This window comes from Colletes gigas, unplaced genomic scaffold (genome assembly GCF_013123115.1).
Source record: "Colletes gigas isolate AHSC1104 unplaced genomic scaffold, ASM1312311v1 Colletes_gigas_Sc00018, whole genome shotgun sequence".
In the NCBI taxonomy this organism is placed as follows: Eukaryota; Metazoa; Arthropoda; class Insecta; order Hymenoptera; family Colletidae; genus Colletes; species Colletes gigas.
Window position 1 is genome coordinate 4,598,216 of NW_025106647.1, and position 18,520 is coordinate 4,616,735.

Sequence of the window (18,520 nt, forward strand, 5' to 3'; positions counted from 1 at the left end):
ATTATGGGTACTTTGCTTATGTGCGCCTACATAGGTCGGAAAGTAAAAATGCCTGGGCAGTCGAGAATCTCGGCTCGAGAATCCAAATCGTATGCCGTTGACGGGAGGTCGGATTTCAGTTGTTTAGAGCGAGAAGGCAAATGTGAGCCTTTCTCTCTCGATTCCCACGAGGCGATCCGAAATTACTTCGGGCAGCTTCGGAGAATCGAGAAAGAGGGCATGCGTCAGTTTGCCTTTGTCGACTTTCCGAAACTCCACGAGCTCACGTACGCGTATCTGGCATGTGTGCGTGTGCACCCGGCGGTGCTTTTCTGGCATCTCTGGTTTAAACGTAGTGTGGTATTATATTTAAATAAGGTTGGTACTCTAATTCCTGAGACATAAACTTTCATGAATATTCGGCCTATCCCATATTTCAACGACGCTAAATCCGCCCGAATCGTATCTACAACATATTCTTCCATTATGTGCTACCTCTATGTTATGCTTAGTTTATGGTAGGTTACATCTAATTTTGTGATTTAATATCATTTCCATAATTTTATAATTTTTATAATATACTTGACACTAAATTATAAAGAATTTATTTTCTATTATTTAATATGATTATTTAAAATCGGTCTATTTCTACCACCCTCCATTGTCTCGAATTGAATGTAGTCCATGGAAGGTTGAAGGTACAGCACCCAACCCTAGTCAATAAAAGAGACCCTATCTTTCTGTGCGACCAAGTCAGACCACAAGTTGCAAATAGAATAATAAAACCCTAACACCAATTAGGTATTACAGTTTTATCCCATCCCCTATACCCCTCTGATTTATTTCCAACCGATTTTCATTTCTTCCGTTTGTTTGACAGTTTCCTTAGAGAAGAACGATGTAGGAATCAGGAGGACGTCGAAAACGCCTTTCAACAGTTTTTTTCCTTCAGAGATTCCGATTTATGCGTGAAGAGTTAATGCTCTTGTAAAACGTCGGGTAAAGCGCATAAAAAACGATGGAAATTATTTTTAATAAAAATATCGAACTTCATCCGAAATTCCGAAAATTTCGGGATGAGCCAATACTTATGTCCGGCAGTGTATGCATCGTCAAGATCTCGTTCGAAAAGGTTACGTCGCACATGGTCGGACTGGCTCGTTCGGTGGCTTGGAATAAGAACAAGAAAAGGAAGAAAAAATAGGTAAAGATGGCCGATCAGTAGTGATTCAGCGGTCGGCGATGTACGCCCCGGAACCGACCGGTCTCCTTTTCGATTCCGGGAACCCGTACTCCGCCAATCGGGCCTCCAGCATCGACTTCATTCACGGACAGCGTTCGTCCGGAACGTTACGACACTGTCTGAGAAATACGTCGCCGATTTTGTATAAAAAATCATCCCGGATTCGTTCGCTGGAATAGGAAACCGATTCTTTAGAACTTTTAGTAATAGTCGATACTTTTGTCGTTAAAAAATCTGATTTTGTCGAAAATCGTTGTTAAATGTCTCGCCGATCTCTCGGGAAAATACAACGTCGTTTCGATATTGAGAATCTTCCGAAAATGGCAAGTGTGAAATCCTGTGTTATCCGGTTGTGAGTGCACGAAGGAGAACAGCGTATTGGTGGTACCGGAAACGCACATTGGGTACTTAAAAAATGTAAGAAGTTACCAGAGACTCGATTATGATACACATAGATTAAAGATAGAGAACATTATATCATATTTTATTATTTTTTATGCTTTGCTATAGCGGACCGTGCGTGTTCGATGTAACTATTAGGTCATCCCATAGGTTATAAATTTTGTACTAAATTTCCATTAAAATGTTACTCAATACTGTTTTTGATACATTAATATTTTCAAATTTGTTATGTACTATAAAGTTCTAAGTCTCTGTAACCGTCGATGTTGGTATTTTAAAAATATCACACGTTCTCGGACCCGATTAATTTCGTTTCTCTACTACCAATTTTTATCCTCGTCGGTCTAAGAAGAACGAGCGTCACGGGCTTATAGAATGATCTAATACATTCGCGACTCATCGGTGCATGCAAGAAGCAGATTTCTCCGGTTGATAATCGTCTCGAACCTATACAACGATGCGGCTCAAATTCGTATCCGGGTAAATGCGTTTTTCATTCACTTTCTCGCGTGAAACTGATGCGACACGGGGTCCGCGTGGTTGCAAGGACTCACCGGAGAAATCAGCGAGCCCCGATGACGCACGCCGAATTCAAGGAAATGCGTGAATCGAACGACGCGCGAGTCATCACGATATCAAAAGTCATTGCTGTTTACGACTCGTTGGCGACGAAAGTATTTTTCGATCGTTGAGTTTTAAGTAAAATTTAGGAACGATATCTAAAATATAATTAGACTGATAGAAAAAACAGATACGAACGTTGATTGTATATTTTCGTAAAAAGTAAAAAATATTGACCTGTACGTGTTAAAATTACCGATGCTTCGTTGATAACAGTAATTTTGAATGATTGAAATTCAGGAAGCAAAGTTTAAGTCTCTCTAAGAGTATGGAAACTGGATGATCGTTAAATATAATTAATCCTTTTATTGATATAATTATTAATATATTTACATATTTACGAATATCTTGATTATTATTTATTAAATGAATAAAATCACCTGCGCATAAGAATATTAATAATTTAAATAGAACATGAATAATTATATGAAAAAAAGGTAATTCGTAACAATTAACTCTTAAAGTTAATATTATCAAACCTAATTGACTTAATGTTGATAAAGCCATAATTTTTTTTGTTAAGTAAGGAGAAAGGTATATTCACGAATCGTGGAGTACACCTTCGACGAGTCGACGAAAAAAGAACGTTTCATGACGCCTGTACTCAAATTGAATAAGTCGTCGCGTTTTATAATCCTTGAAAAAAATGCGCGAATCGAAGATAAGTTGGCGAGCGAGAGTGAAATTTGTGTCATTGATTAGAGCCCAGTGCGGATGCAAGAACGAATCGAACGCTGAAAACAAAGAGACAGTTGAACAAGAAAAAAATGGAAATTGAACCAGTCATGGTTCCATCTGGTAAATATCTTTGCTGAGACGCTTCGTTTGGTAAAAATAGTTTTATAAAATCATAATCGTGTTCGTTCGTTCTTGATAAACGTGTGCGAAATTGCTATATTTCATAGTGTCCGAATATTAATTTCAAATAGATCTTTGACGTATGAAATTGGCGTATATGTGTAAAATGTATTGTACAGATCCGTCGGAATGGGACTCGAATCACATAGAGTCATGGGTTTCGTGGTGCAGCCGGGTGTTTTCCATACAACCAACGCCGAACGACGTTAAATTTCCTTCGACCGGTAAAGAACTGCTGAAACTGTCTTCGGATTACTGGCAAAGTATTCCTGGTGGCAAAATTTTCGCGCGTCACCTTGGATACCTTCAGTTCCAGTCGACCGGTGTTCAACCTCCGGATTTATTGCAGGAAGAGAAAATCGACGGTAAGTGGGAAAAACTATGATATAGAACAGAGGTCAGCAACCTTTTCGCTAAGAAAAGCATGTCGAATGGACTGACTTGCCATTGAATTTCTTGACGATTAACTTTTCCACCATGGATTTATTTTCTTTATTACCATACTAAAATTCTTTGAGCAAGAAATTACTGTACCGGTTCTAACTTACGACGTGGAGGAAGTAGGTGCAAACATTACCCAATACAATTCCCGCAGTAAATCCAAATGACACGGGATTCGTGGAGCTTAGAAAAGGTTAATAGGGGTCTAGGTTCGGATTGAAAATGACCGGAAGAGGCTAACCGTTCCCCAGGGCTGGTTCTGGTCCACTCACTCGACCTTATCTAAGGTTTTAACGAGGGTGCGATCTATTAGAGATAAGAACAGTCCGGCAGAAAAATAAATATCGCTGGCGATAATAGTCTCGTTTCTCCCTACCTTCGTATTTCTGCTCACCCTAACTTTTGATTTCAGAAAAGAAGGCTGTCGATCGTTTTCGCGACTCCTGCGTGTACAATTGTTCACGCGGATTGCTTAAATTTGTCATTCCTGACGTTGTTCAAAATTAAAGAAACTAATAGTACAAACAGATAGCAACGGTGATAGTAGCATCGAGATAATGGTATTCGATTTTACCCTACTTTTCTCTACGTATATTTGACGTTAGCGATATGTAGAGGATGACCCGGTGATTCGGGGAAGGAATAAAATAAATGACGGCCACAGATTAACGATAATAAATATATTTAGATGTTACTGGTTCACTTAGATAAAACACCGACACCTTCTCGAAGGTTCGAGACCATTCCAGAATGCGGCCCAATTACAAAGGTGTCGGTCGTCTTTGCTAAAGTTAGCGCTCCGCTTACAATACCGCGTCGACAGACGCGACCAGACGGCGCGGCGACATTAACAGTATTCGCAGAATCCTACAGATAAAAAAGGTGGGAGGAAATACAATAAATTTGAAAAAAAAATGGTTAATTGCTGGTCGTTGCGTTGCGATCGAAACCAAAATGTCGAATATAAATACCTTCGGGAGAAGACAGAGAGCGCGAAAATGGAGGAACGAAATGATCTCGGGACGAAGGGAAGCCGAAGTTTCGGTCGGTGACGAGCAAAAGTTATTCTTCCCGTGCGCGAGCCGGCAACGAAGACCCAGGCCAGGCCAGGTTCCCGCGAACGAAAGAGAAAAAGAGACGAGAATCCGCCTTTCGTCGACGCGCAAAGCAGAGAAGAGCGGAGTCTTGGCAGCGTAAGCCTCGGAGATATATTGTCCGTTTGAATAACGTTGTCGGTGCTCTTGGGGGCCCACTCCGCGCCGGCGGCGGCCGTTTATTAAACGAATCAGTGTTATCGCGGTGAGAGAGCCCTCATGAATAAACCATCGAGTGTTTAGGGCGGCGGAAAGGTGGTGGCATCAGGGGTTACGGCCTCGCAGTAACCGCTTCCACCCCCGTAACCCCCGTAGGGACAGAGCAGGGTGGGGGGACGGGCAAACTCTAACGGGCCAGGGGCGGTAAGCTCGCCACGGGGTGCGGCTATATTGTTTTCTTGATGAGCGCGAAACATCCCCCCCGAATCTCTAGCGTATGCGGGATAATTTTACGCGTCACCCGGTCCCGCGGAACTTTCGCGCCATCGTAAGCTTTCATACCGCGAGAATCGCGCGATGCATCGTCGCGTACACTGTTAACACTTTGACCGCCACCTATGTATACGTAGGTGACAGGTAGTCATTGGCTGTTCAAGTCTTAGCATTGAAATTCGAATCATTTCGAATATCATTCGAAGCTTAGAACTTTTGAAAATCTTGGGTCTCGATGGTTTTTATAAGAGCGATAGAATTTTGAATCAAAATACAATGGAAACTACAAAAGATCATGATCTACGAAGAAAAGAGAAGACAACGATAACACGAACGATGTTCCCTTCGAGATAGACAAGAGTTTGTAGAGACGAAGACCTAAATCTTAGAGTAGTCTGAGGAATGACTAATTCTTGAGAACGTCGTGGAATCGATAAGTTTGGATTCTCAGGAACATTTTCCCCGTCGACGCGTTGAAATCTATTGAACAATCGAACCAGTGGCTTCGTAAACAACGAATTTTTAGTTCAGTTTGTTGATTTTATATAAATACAACGAAGATGAGCAATTGTGTAAACCGTGTGTCGTTTGTGTTGTTAAAAGAGTAATAGAAAGCAATAAAATTGCTTAGCATTAGGGGTCTATCGGATCCTCGAGTGTGTAGGTACTCCCGGTTTAAATGGAACACTGGTATTCAGTGAATTAAAAACATTTCTCGCATCTTTTCTGTTCTATTAAGAAGCGAGCACCTATCGTTGCGCTCGTAGACAAGGAAAGGAATAAAAAAAGTGGAAAGTGGGAACGCTCTAAAAACTGAATAAACTTGACGTTTGACTCGAATGTGTAAGCTGGCATTGGCCCTCGCGGCGAGAGTGGGTGAAGCACAGAGATGTGTACAGTCGCATACCGTACCAAGGTATAAAGGTATTCCGTTCACGGGGATTGGAGTGGGGGGCGATAAGGACTAAAATCACCGGGGGCAAAGGTCGCTCAGTTACTCTCTGTCCACCAACCGGTACGTTTTATTCTGCGGTGTATCCACGCTTTATCGATATACAGTAGACGATGAAAATTTCACGCGTCACGCGTGTGCAGATTTGTGCGTGGACGATATCTCGATCGCCTAACGCGCGTCAAGTTTCTTTCCTTATTAAAACATCCTTTCTCGAGTATCGATTAAAAATCACCGTTAGATTTATACGGGAAACGTTGTAAATCATCTTTAAAGCACCAAAATCCGTTTCAATGTTGAAAACTTTCCTTTGGATTTAAAGATATTTATGCGCGCTGGTCCGCGACGCGATCGATCTTAAGTGCGATTGTTAAACGGAACAATGCGGCGGCTTAAATACGATTTGCCATTTTTGTTTTGACTCGTGCAAAATTTTCATGGACCAAAACGTGTCAGACTACTTATTTTTATAGCTTTAGCCGTGAATCGCTGCTATCTGAATTCATATCGAACATTTAATTAAAAATAAGCATTAAACGATCGAAGAGAATCTTTATATTTAAAGAATCGAGGACTGTGGTTGTAGGCTGTTTTTTAATTTCTATATAATGATTTTACTATTCATAATGAACATTCGATTGAAAATAAACGTCGGACATAGAGTGTCGATGAAAAATAGGAGACATTAACGATAAGGGGGTTGAACAATAAGTACGAGTGATTATTGTATTACACGCGTGGCTGGTGTTTGTAAAACGATTAACAATGGGCCTGTCAAGCACCGTTGTTTATACGGTGAAGGATTAGGCTAACGAAATCGTTTGACACGTAATGTGGAGGATTCAAACGCATCCGCTGCATCTTCAGCAGGACACCAGATTCCACCCTTCGGCAGCTGCCATACTTTATAACGGTATTTACTGTTATTAAGTCGATTTTATCGGAAAATTGTTAATTACGATATTCAATAACAAAGAATAGGATTACGAAGTTAACCATGAAATGGCAAAAGGTTGTGGAGCAAAAGGGTTAATACGTTGTTCAATAAAGTTTCTAATATTTAAAAATAAATTGACTATAGTTCCTTACTGAAAATTCCGGCATCACCTTTTGACCAACTCAGACGTAACGATACTAAAACCGAGTTGGAGAAATTTTATAATAATTCTCGTGTATCTCCTACTACTCGAACAACAAATCAAAACGTTTAAAAAGAAAAACATGTAAAATTCAATGAACTTACCGTATCTTACACATGGCCTATTTTAGCGCGATCAATTTTACAATAATCAGCGACAATTTAACCAAGAGAAATTCTTTTCTACGAAACAAATTTCTATCTAGCAACATTCTTCTGCGACCGGTTATAAATTATTATCCGTTGCAAAGTAACGGAGATATTCAGCTGTTTATCATGAAATAACTCGTAACGAAAGGTGCGCGATCGCGACCATCGCTCTTTCTGCGAATCGACCTCGCCTCAAACCGCGTCGAGCAGAATCGAGACGGTGCATGCGTGTTTCTGCTTCTTGCCCGCAGAGAGGTTCAGCCTCCTACAACGGACTTGCTCGCTGATTGGATCGACAGCTGGAGCCAGCGGTTCCGGGGCGGTCGGGGGCGGACAGGTTCAACTCTGGCAATTCCTGCTGGAGCTGCTCTCGGATTCGTCGAATTCGTCCTGCATCGCATGGGAGGGCTCGAACGGGGAGTTCAAGCTTACCGATCCCGACGAGGTCGCGCGCCGATGGGGCGAACGGAAGAGCAAACCGAACATGAACTACGACAAACTGTCGCGAGCGCTCAGGTAAACGTAATCGTCGAATCGGTCAAGAATCATTTACAAATCGCATCACGTTAACACTACTCCAAATCAACCATCCGTGGATCACAGGATTTTTCACTTTATGCGTCAGTAACTGACCGAAAACGTAACTGGTCTTGTTTCGAAAACCACTTTTTGGATTATCGTAATAGCAGCCCATTGTGCATACAAATACAGTATCAAACGTTCCATTGTCGTAATCCCGAGTACTATTCATGTTTTGGAAGTTGTTAGGTCGATCATAAATAAAGTATTAAGGGGAGTTCCCTAAATAAGTGAAAGCCACAGGTTAACGATAATAAATGTATTTAGATGTTACTGGTTCGGTGTGTAGATCGAGCCTGGGCTCGTGTCCCTTGTTTTGTGTCCTCTTAAATAGAACAGCGATACCTTCTCGAAGGTTCGAGACCATTCCAGAGTGCGGCTTGATTACAAAGGTCGACTGGAAAATCGAAAAACTGAAGTGGATAACAGTATTGGAAAGCACATTTCGCTTCGCAGGTATTATTACGACAAGAACATCATGACGAAAGTGCACGGGAAACGCTATGCTTACAAATTCGATTTCCATGGACTGATGATGGCTTGTCAAGCCCAAGCTGGCGTTACATTGGAAACGTCACCGTCGACCCGAGGTACGGGCGCGAATTGCCACCCTCACCATTCGCATCACACTCATCACCTATATCCGACAGGACCACCGGGTTCTCAACATCCATCGGTGTCTGTACCTCCGCCAGCACCACCGCCGCCGCCACCTCCACCACCTCCCCCACATTACTGTTGGCCTTATCATCGATACTCTCCACCTACGTAACATAAAGAACTGATTGTTTTTCATTTTTAACAACGCGAAATATTCTTCTATGCATTCTATGCACGTCGAAGCAATCAGTAATGACACTGACATTCCTAAAAGAACGAACGAAATCATTTCGGAAATAAAATACTCTGACACTTGGTGACCACTCGTCGATGAAGCAAATAGAATAAGAACTTGCTCGTTGTTATTGATACTTTAATTTTCGTGATACCTACCCAAAAATAGGCTCGTTGTGTTATCAGGAGCGTATCAGTAACGCTGTTAAATATAAGACGCGTAATACACGTTAAGCACGGAATAATTCTGACGATACCTTGGGCTATGTATACTTGTATACTTATTTATAAAAAATAAGCTGCTGTAAATATATTACAATAGTTATGTAAGTACAATAGAAGCGATATTGTTGTCTTCGCAGATATTCTGCATGAAACTTTTATTCATATTTTTGGTTTAATATGACGATGTACAGTTTATAAGCAACATTTTTTATTTGACGATTATTGGAACGCCCAATAAATACTTTAGGAAAGATTAAGAATAAAAGTTCCTTAGTAAACAGATCGCTGTTGTTCGATTACTTGTACAGCATGTCTCGTTTTCACACTTGGTTATCTGATGGTCATCGATGGTCAACAGTGAGGATAACATCAAGGTCAGTGGTCTGGGGAAGATCCAGAAATGACCAAGTGGTAGGGTCAATCGAAATAGTTCTTCTGTAGACCAAAGAGCTTTAACTACTGACCTTCACCTTGTGTCTCCCCACTCTTCCATTATCTTAAAAAGGCGTACATATACATGAGGCCACTGCTGAAGACTCTCAAGCTCAGTACCCCTGGGACGTTCAGAGGGATCGGGTCTCGCGAATTGAGAAGTCTACCACTGGCCATTAGTGAACCGAGCTGACCACTGATGACCAGCACTGACCACTACTTGACCACTTGTTTTTTTACAAAGTCGTACGAAAGTGGATGAACAATTTCCTTTGGGCATCGGTATGCTGTCTGATAACACTCGATTGTCTTTTTCAATCTCTTCCATAGTCAACTCACATGTATTTACAGATACACTACTGCTGTCTGCCTATCAATACTAATTCAGTGAATAAAATAATAAAATCACCTCCGAATTTTCCATAAGGTGTAAGATCTACTCGTATATCTCGTCTGTGATAATGCAGATATTTGAATCATATTTATAAAATATTGTACAGATGTCGCCTTAGGTCAATAGGGAAACCAGCCAATCCGGCACAGAACAACCTAGGTACCGCGTGGTCAAGTGGGCGCCATTTCTCTTTCTTCATAAGAAAAGGTGAGTGGATGTATGTTGTGAAAAGATACTTGATATCTGATTATTACAGTGCCATCAGCATACTTTTTACATGGAACGATTTCAAAATTTAAACTAAAAGGCATGATTATTAAAATTCTCTGATTATTTCAGCTCCTCAGTCCATCAGAAACATGTCAGACGTTGAAAAGTAAGTATGTTTTTTGTAATTATTAACAACGTATTCCACGTACCTACAAAAGAACTACGAAGTACAAATTATTATTATACTTATTGTATTTATTATGAAAGTTATACGATCTTAGAGAAATTAAAAACATCGATGCATACAAAATCAACGTATAACCTCAATTTTTAGATGTCATGAACTTGTTATGAGTAATTATTTTCCTGTCTAATATAAATTCTATAGAAGATGCAGACCTAGTCAAGAATAAACTCATTGATCTTATAATCTAAAATTTGTTCGAATTCCTTCAGCGAATTTTACGAGAATTTTTTTTATTGTATTCCCCAGTAAGCATAATATGCAATATAGGATTAAGCAAATCAAAATTGTTGCTCATTTTTAGTGATGATGCCCCTTCTACGATGGTAGCAGGGGGTGCAATGGAAGTAAATTCAGCCCTCCAAGAAGTTCTTAAAAATGCTCTTATTCATGATGGTGTTGTACATGGTCTTCATGAAGCAGCCAAAGCTTTGGACAAGTAAGTTTATTGCACAATTCGTTGGAAGAGTGTAAGATTTGATAACAAAAATTTATTATGTGATGATTTACAAGGTTCCCTCTTCTGAGAATACCCGTTACATAAATAGATAATGCTGTTCTTAACCTTTTCTGACACTCAAAGTGACTAGTATTTTACACATAAAGCAAGGTATTTGATCTCTATATTTTTGTTGTCTGTTGTGTGTTTAGGAGACAAGCTATGCTTTGTATCTTAGCTGAAAATTGCGATGAACCCATGTATAAAAAACTGGTTCAAGCATTATGCAATGAACATCAAATTCCATTGATTAGGGTAGACAATAATAAGAAATTAGGAGAATGGGCTGGTCTTTGCAAAATTGACAGTGCTGGTAAAGCCAGAAAAGTTGTTGGATGCTCGAGTGTTGTCATAAAGGTATGTATTACTTACTATAAAATTTAGAATCCAATATGATGAAACTATAGACTCACTGTATTGAAGATACTTGTATTATTAACAAGGCATTATTTTGATACTTAATTCTTATAAATTTTCTATCGCATTAAATGGGAAACTTTTTAACTGTAGGACTTTGGAGAGGATACCCCTGCAAAGGATGCTGTAATGGAATATGTCAAACAAAGTTCTGTACACTGAGATCTTGTAATAAAACGTTCTACATAATTTCGTACGTATAGTTTAGTTAATCCTTATGTATTATTTGTTTTCGTATTATAATTAAGTAAATTAATCAAAATGTACGGATAAATTTTTGAAAGACTGTATAACCACAACTTACACTAGTGCGGAAAGAAACATGTGATGCGGTAATGCCGTATACAACAGAACATTAAGCCGTCACCACAACGGTCCTATTCAGTCAATTAATATTTACTAATTACAGTTTTAGATCGTAAGTAGTAGTAAGTGATTGTAGGACTGATGACACTGTTGTCAAATTTCCAATTTTCCGACCTGAACTAGAGTAGGCCCGTGGTATAACGTACTTCTTTTTCTTACGGTAATAATCGAAAATGAAATGATCATATAATATTTGAAAAATTATTCGGACCTTCATTCCTTTAATGTATTTTAAATCAGTTTTGTTTGCAGTCTGCATTTTTTGTTATTTTATTGCAGATTGCTTTATGTTTTTCCCAGTCTTTTACTTGACATTCTCTATGGTATGTTAACAATACCTTAATTAAGAGTATATATTAGCATTTCATAATGTGAACAAAAATTTTGTACCTTCCACAATACCAAGCCTCTTTGCATTTAGAACAACGTTTCTTTGCCACCTCCTGACATAGAAAGCATTCTTTAATATCAATACAATCCAATTTATCCAAATCATACGCATCGCTCAAAATTTGTGCTGCATTTTTAATATCTTCTGCATCTTTTGTGTATATGAATTTCGATTGGTGTTTTGCTAATTTTTTCCACTTCTTATGGTATTTCTCCATTATTGATATCTTTATCTAACGTAAATATTAAGTAAAATAATTAGTAAAAAATTTTAACGAGTATTCATATCGTCAAATTGATAATTTTTATTTATTATTTTTAACCTGTGGTATAAGTTCTACATTTACTGGACGTGGTGTTTTGGATTGAGACGATGATATACTTAAATAACTTAACCATCTTTTTAAATCTATCAAAGGAGAAATTTGATCTAATACAGTTTCTTGTAAATATTTCTGCAACTGATATAAATAATGAATTACTTTCGTGCACTAGTTACGTCTTTGTTTAGAACATGAATTACCTTTAACAGATGAGATAATCTGTGCATAGTAATTTCGTAATATGGCGCACACTTTGGATTCAGTAATAATTCTCGTAAACCAAACCAAACTTGGCCTTCTATTTTAGAAATTTGTCCTTCTTCGCTTAACTTTACTTTTTTCCAACCGCCGTTATATATCATATTTTCGCCTCCAAAATAATAATTTTATTTGAATTGCCTTAGTTTATGGTGCAGTCATACCCTATCTTACGATTTTTCGATTTATGTAATTGCTAGTAGCGACACGATAGACGTTTATTGAAATGATCAGATTCGTATTCGCGTGCTTCATTTTATAAAAGTTGTAATTATATTATGCTAAACTTTACCTCCCTAGTCATTTTTGCCAAAGAATGGAAAACAAATCGTTTAATCTAATACAATGTTAATATACAGGGTGTTCAGCCATCCCTGGGAAAAATTTTAATGGGAGATTGTAGAGGCCAAAATAAGACGAAAATCAAGAATATCAATTTTTCGTTTGAGGTTTAGTTAAAAAGTTATTAACAATTAAATTAAAAAAATTCAAATCGTTCTAGAAAAATTATTTTCGGTTGCGGGGGTGAATTACAATCATTTTTGGTGAATAGACATACCCCCGAAATCCTGCGCATTTTCGAGACAAAATTCAGTACGGATGGAACTTTAAACGTTAATAACTTTTTAACGAAGCCTCCATCAACAAATTGGTATTCTTGATTTTCGTCTTATTTTGGCCTCTAGAATCCTCCATTAAAATTTTTCCTAGGGGTGGCCGAACACCCTGTATACATATACACGTGTACATTATATTTGTCTTGACTTACGTCAGCTATTCTGGAACCAATTAATACGTAAGTTCAGGATATGGCTGTACCTTGTATTATTGTATACAAATGTGAAATATACACGGAATTACCATCCTCATTTTCCTTCGTCCATGGATGCTTTTCGATGAGTTCAACGAGGAGGTAGGGTACATCGTGCGTACTTAGCATTCGAGACAATAGACAAAGCGGTAAATTATCTGAAAATTCTGCTAAATAACGGAGAATTGAAATGCAACGCATGCCGATATCAAATTCAAGTTCCTTCTTTTTTTCTAATATTTCTTCAAGACATGAGCTAATAGTGAATAATTATAATTATACAGTTATTATGTAGTGCGTATTATTGTTGACTAAATTGAAATAGGAATAGAATTCTAATGTGACCACTCACTTTGGATTTTTTACGTTTTCATAAATTTCAACGTCCTGAATGTTTAATAGTTTAGAAACACATCTAACTGAGTAATCAACAAGATCAATGGCTAAATCCTCAATAGTTACGGCACTTTCACAATGAAACAATACATTTTCTAATAACGAAACGGCTATATTTTCGTGATAAAATATGGTGAAAAGCATAAAAGTATTTTTCGGTTCGGCATTTATTTCTATTAATAATGGAAATACTTTATGCTTCCATATATCAATTTGAATAGCTTCGTATATAAGAATTGGTATCTACAAAATAAAAATGTTATTAGTGCGCACAAGGAATTATCTGTAACATTAGGATATTTTATTTACCTTTTTAAAGGAAACAAACAATTCCTTTATAGTTTCTTCCCTTAAAGCATTAATTTCTAAAACACTTTGTTGATTTAATAAGATTAGTCTTTTATGAAATTCTAGCCAACTGAAAATGATGTGTATCTTTATATGCATACATAAAATATTGAAGACTGCATAATTAATAATTGTGCACATATAATAAAAAAATATATTAGACACCGTACGAAATTTACCCATTTGTTCCTACATCTTGTAGCTCGGAAATTTGTAAATTTTCTACGTATGTCGAGGTTTCCCATGGTGAAATTATGTATTCCATACGACTCGACATTTTTACGATAGGTAAAGAAATATCGTAAACGAACGTCAACCATTTGTAAACAAGATTTCGTAATTGGTATCCTTGACAATGTAATGTAATTAACGATTGTTATCAATAGTATCATAAATTATACTTTCAAACTGAGTATAAAGAACTAAACGAAGATATTTTTTTATTTCTCTATGATATACTGAATTTTTTAACTGACATAAGTTAATATTTTTTTTGTACAAAATTTATTCCTTCACATACAATTTTGTCACGGCATTTCATACATTATACAAAATTATTTTAAGTTTATAATTAAAATAATTCGTCAGTGTTTCTATTTAATTTACATTTATTTGCAATAAGTTGATGTCACATTATAAAATACTGACCAAATGAATTCAAAATTACTAAATAGATAGAAAATATTAGACATAACCTACAGTGACCTTTATTAAAATGTTTAAAAATATGTTAAACAAAATTATCCGCATCACTCTTTGCGTTTTAGTTATTTATATTATAATAATATCGTATCACTCAACAACTTATCAAATAAGAGGTAATTTTAAACAACATATGTGTATGTATGGAAATATTATAATGTATTTTATTTATTCCATTTGCAAATTTTATAGGACCTAATATCATTTTAAATGTGTCTCTGACAAGTGATATAGAATTATTAAATATATCAGAAGAATTATTTAATAAATCTTCTTTCGAAATTAATAAATATCTGTCCATAAAATACCAAGGGCAGATAACTTCAAAGAATTTTACTGACAATGCTCCTGAAAGGTATTATTTCGTAAAATTGATTTCTTTATTTAATATGTTTTTTATGTACATTCAATTTTACTACTTTAGGTTATTAAACATTTTATCCAATAATATTTTGACAACAACAACAAGATCTCTCATAAAATTATTTGATAATTATGATTTGGATACGTATCAGTCAGAAATTATAACAAAGGAAGAAGAAAAAGAGGAGCATGAATTTATTAATGATTTAATGAAAACAGATGCAATGTTATATGTTATGCATTTTTTATCTGTGAAAGGTTTCTTTGCAAATAATTTACAGGTTCACCAAAATATTTTGAAGGAAATTTGGTTTCACCCATACTCTAGAAGTAAGGGAATAAATGGTAGTTCTGGTTTTGAACATGTATTTGTAGGGGAAAGAAAACCATGCAAAGGATTTATGGGACTTCACAATTGGATTTCTTTTTTCTTTGGGGAATTATCTAGTAAAATTAATTACTTAGGATTTTCCCGAAAAATGGAATTTGCTGGTGTAAGTAAAATTGTGGATATAAAATAAGGATAATTTACGCAGTAAAATACTTTCAGGGAGTTGCCATTGTAGAAACTTATTTCACTTACAATGGAAAACGTAAAATGTCAACTATGTTCATTGGAACAATGCCCGAATTAGAAATAGCACTTTATACACTTTGCTTTTTTACACGTCCAAACAGAAAGTGTAAAGTCTCATTTACCGGTTTTAAATTTGGTATTCAAACATATACGTTGCGTACTAATGATATAAAATTTGTTGCAACTGCCTTTCCTGTTATATGACAAAGTTGAATAAAATGAATAACTACAGTGTACAAAAGTAGAATAGTATATTTATTGGAAATACATAGGCTGTTGTTTATAGTTTTAAAATTTAAATAATTAATAATCTGGAAAAAAGTAAATGTATAATGTTCATAGGAACTTTTTATGTCAAATCAATTATATTTTCATTCTGCTTATTTTCTATAAGGGATGTTCTTTTTCTTGTAATGTTTTCTCTTTTTTTCTTTGGTATAGTATACTTTGTAAACTTGCTACTATCACTTTTACTCAAAATATTTGTATCATCTATGGACATCCTGAATCTTTTCGACATTGTCGAAGAATCGCTAGATGAACTACAATTTAAAAGATTTATTTCTTTCTCGACTGAATCACAATTTAATTGCAAACTGGATAGTTTGTCTTCAGTATTTTTTGTACTGCTGGATATCTGCAAATTAAGTTAATATACATTAAAATAATTTTTGTTACTAATCTAAATACTAACCTGCTCCGTTTTTCGCTTGGTAAGTGTAAGACTTGTTTTTTCATTATTTTTCTCTCCTTTTGACATCTTTTCAACAGAGCTGTTTTCACCAACATTATTATAAATCTCTCCTGATATATTGCTACATTCTTCATTAATACCAAGCACTTCTTCTAATTCATTAACTCGTTTTTGTAAAGACATACATTTGCTTTCTGCAAATGCTAGTTTTTCTTCTAATTCCCTATAAAGATATATTTCATAGATTTGAACCATACTTTCGTTAATTTTTGACATATATAATATAATGGTTTAATATCTTACATTCGTTTTGTTTGTTCCTTCAATGATAAAGAATCATATTTTGTATTGATATTAACAAGTTCCTGACGTAGTCTCTTAATATTTATGCGTAAATGTTTATATTTATCAAACCTTGCAATCAACTCCCTAGAAACCATGCAAATAGCAATATTATTTCATTTCTAATTTAAAAAATATCTGATTTTATATTACTTACTTTTTCATGACAGATATATATTTTGTAAGTATCTCTGGATCATTAGTGTCTCCAATCATTTTGTTAACATTACAAAGAGGACCACGTATCAATGTTTCAATCCTAAAATAAAATATAAATAAATAAATAAATAAATTATATATATAATGATGTTGTATATAAATAATACATACGGTTCCAGATCATTAATTTTAATTTTTAAGTGAGCAATTTCTTTCTTTAGCTCATCAGTATACTTCATTTCCTCTCTCAGTTCATGTATCAATGAATTTTTTTTACTAATTTCACTTTCTACTTTTCGAACTTCTTGTTTAAGCCCAGCATTTTGTTTCTCCAAAGTAACAGTTTTTGAAGCAAAATATTGAATGTCTTTCTCTTTTAATAAAATTTTAAACTTTAGAGTATCTATTCTTTCTTTTGAAGTGCATGTCTGAGGTTCAACAGGTTCATTATTTGAAAATGTGAAATAAAGTCTATATATTTTATTTCGTGTCACCTTCTCCCTGCATTGTGGACAGCTGGTTGATCTGAAATTAATAGACACTATTATTATAATTATTGTTCCCAGTCAAGTAAAAATCAATTGATAAATTAATGTGCATTATAAGTTGAAGTAATGACAGTTTGTAAGGTACTTTTAGATTATTTGCAAATATTTGTTTACCTTTCAAGCCATTGTGTCAAACATTGGAAATGAAATACGTGTGCACATTGTGTATGAAAAATATCATCTGATTGCTCTAAATGATCCTTACATATAGCGCATATGACGTTCATTTTTACGTAAAAATTACATAAACAATAAGTACAAAAAAGATCGATATAAATAGATTTATGTGAAACTAATGAATTTTTAAATAGCTTTAAGCCTCAATGACATTTAATCGGTGCTTTTCATCAATCAGCTGTTTGTGATTCCAATTATTACGTTCTAATCAAAAGAGGTATGCTCATCATCAGCTTGCTTATCTTCAAGAAGGTTACATACATGCGATACGTACAAGCCCGAAATGTCATTGGTAAAATTTGAATTTATTCCCCAGATACTTTTATAAAATCTAAAGTTATTTCTTTTCGAAACGGTAAACACATTCATATAATTTGTTAATGGAACTGTTACGAAGCATATTCAACACATATTATGTATTAACATACAAATAATTACGTGTCCATGTACTGAAAAATAAAATGTACCATCACACACATTTGTGCTTGATGTCATTTTACATCTATAGAACAATTGAAACTTTAATTATGCCAAAGTATTGTTTTCCTTCGACGAAATATACATTGTTAATTTTTTATTTATTATTAAACGATACAAACAAAGACAGAAAGAGACATGTTATAAACATAATGTGTCGTTATTTGATAAGAATTATACGTTTCAAAGTGTTGTTATTCTATAAAAGAATTATACACGTTACTTTCGTTTCGATATATAGATCATGTTTATACATAACAAATTAAAAGAACAAGAGATTTGAGCAGTTAAGATTTAATTCGAGATAGGAAAGTTTGTAGCTGTAGCTTAGGGAATTTTCGATAGTTTCTTATTTGGTTGTTGGCCAGCATTGTAGTCAAGCTTTAAGGTGTAGGCGCTGGCCCATGTATATGGACACAGGGTTGCACACAATAATTACACGTGG

The 18,520-nt window shown here is 35.7% G+C and overlaps 5 protein-coding genes across 5 annotated transcripts; 3 read left to right on the forward strand and 2 right to left on the reverse strand.

The window, feature by feature from the left end:
• Window positions 1-2,891: 2,891 nt before the first annotated feature.
• On the forward strand, window positions 2,892-8,661 carry LOC122400532 (DNA-binding protein D-ETS-6-like). The gene is given in 5 exon segments (XM_043402056.1): window positions 2,892-3,010; window positions 3,012-3,043; window positions 3,223-3,468; window positions 7,562-7,826; window positions 8,346-8,661. Coding segments are annotated over 5 exon segments (978 nt in total).
• Window positions 8,662-9,908: 1,247 nt separating this feature from the next.
• Window positions 9,909-11,333, forward strand: LOC122400505 (40S ribosomal protein S12). Its single transcript, XM_043402028.1, has 5 exons — window positions 9,909-9,981; window positions 10,114-10,150; window positions 10,533-10,667; window positions 10,880-11,084; window positions 11,238-11,333. Exons 2-5 carry the CDS (start codon window positions 10,134-10,136, stop codon window positions 11,304-11,306), a joined length of 426 nt encoding a protein of 141 aa, XP_043257963.1. The 5' UTR covers window positions 9,909-9,981; window positions 10,114-10,133; the 3' UTR covers window positions 11,307-11,333.
• A 119-nt stretch (window positions 11,334-11,452) lies between these two features.
• LOC122400504 (zinc finger MYND domain-containing protein 10) lies at window positions 11,453-14,563 on the reverse strand. Its single transcript, XM_043402027.1, has 8 exons — window positions 14,216-14,563; window positions 13,998-14,106; window positions 13,645-13,931; window positions 13,343-13,548; window positions 12,424-12,593; window positions 12,224-12,361; window positions 11,901-12,133; window positions 11,453-11,828 (listed from the first exon to the last, which is right to left on the reverse strand). The coding sequence occupies exons 1-8, from the start codon at window positions 14,311-14,313 to the stop codon at window positions 11,747-11,749; spliced, it is 1,323 nt and encodes a 440-aa protein (XP_043257962.1). The 5' UTR covers window positions 14,314-14,563; the 3' UTR covers window positions 11,453-11,746.
• Window positions 14,564-14,763: 200 nt separating this feature from the next.
• Window positions 14,764-15,882, forward strand: LOC122400533 (poly(U)-specific endoribonuclease homolog). The gene is made up of 4 exons (XM_043402057.1): window positions 14,764-14,854; window positions 14,931-15,093; window positions 15,163-15,595; window positions 15,652-15,882. Exons 1-4 carry the CDS (start codon window positions 14,764-14,766, stop codon window positions 15,880-15,882), a joined length of 918 nt encoding a protein of 305 aa, XP_043257992.1.
• Window positions 15,883-15,995: 113 nt separating this feature from the next.
• LOC122400506 (E3 ubiquitin-protein ligase TRAIP-like) lies at window positions 15,996-18,059 on the reverse strand. Its single transcript, XM_043402029.1, has 6 exons — window positions 17,536-18,059; window positions 17,045-17,398; window positions 16,872-16,973; window positions 16,676-16,801; window positions 16,373-16,595; window positions 15,996-16,315 (listed from the first exon to the last, which is right to left on the reverse strand). Exons 1-6 carry the CDS (start codon window positions 17,646-17,648, stop codon window positions 16,028-16,030), a joined length of 1,206 nt encoding a protein of 401 aa, XP_043257964.1. The 5' UTR covers window positions 17,649-18,059; the 3' UTR covers window positions 15,996-16,027.
• Window positions 18,060-18,520: the final 461 nt, after the last annotated feature.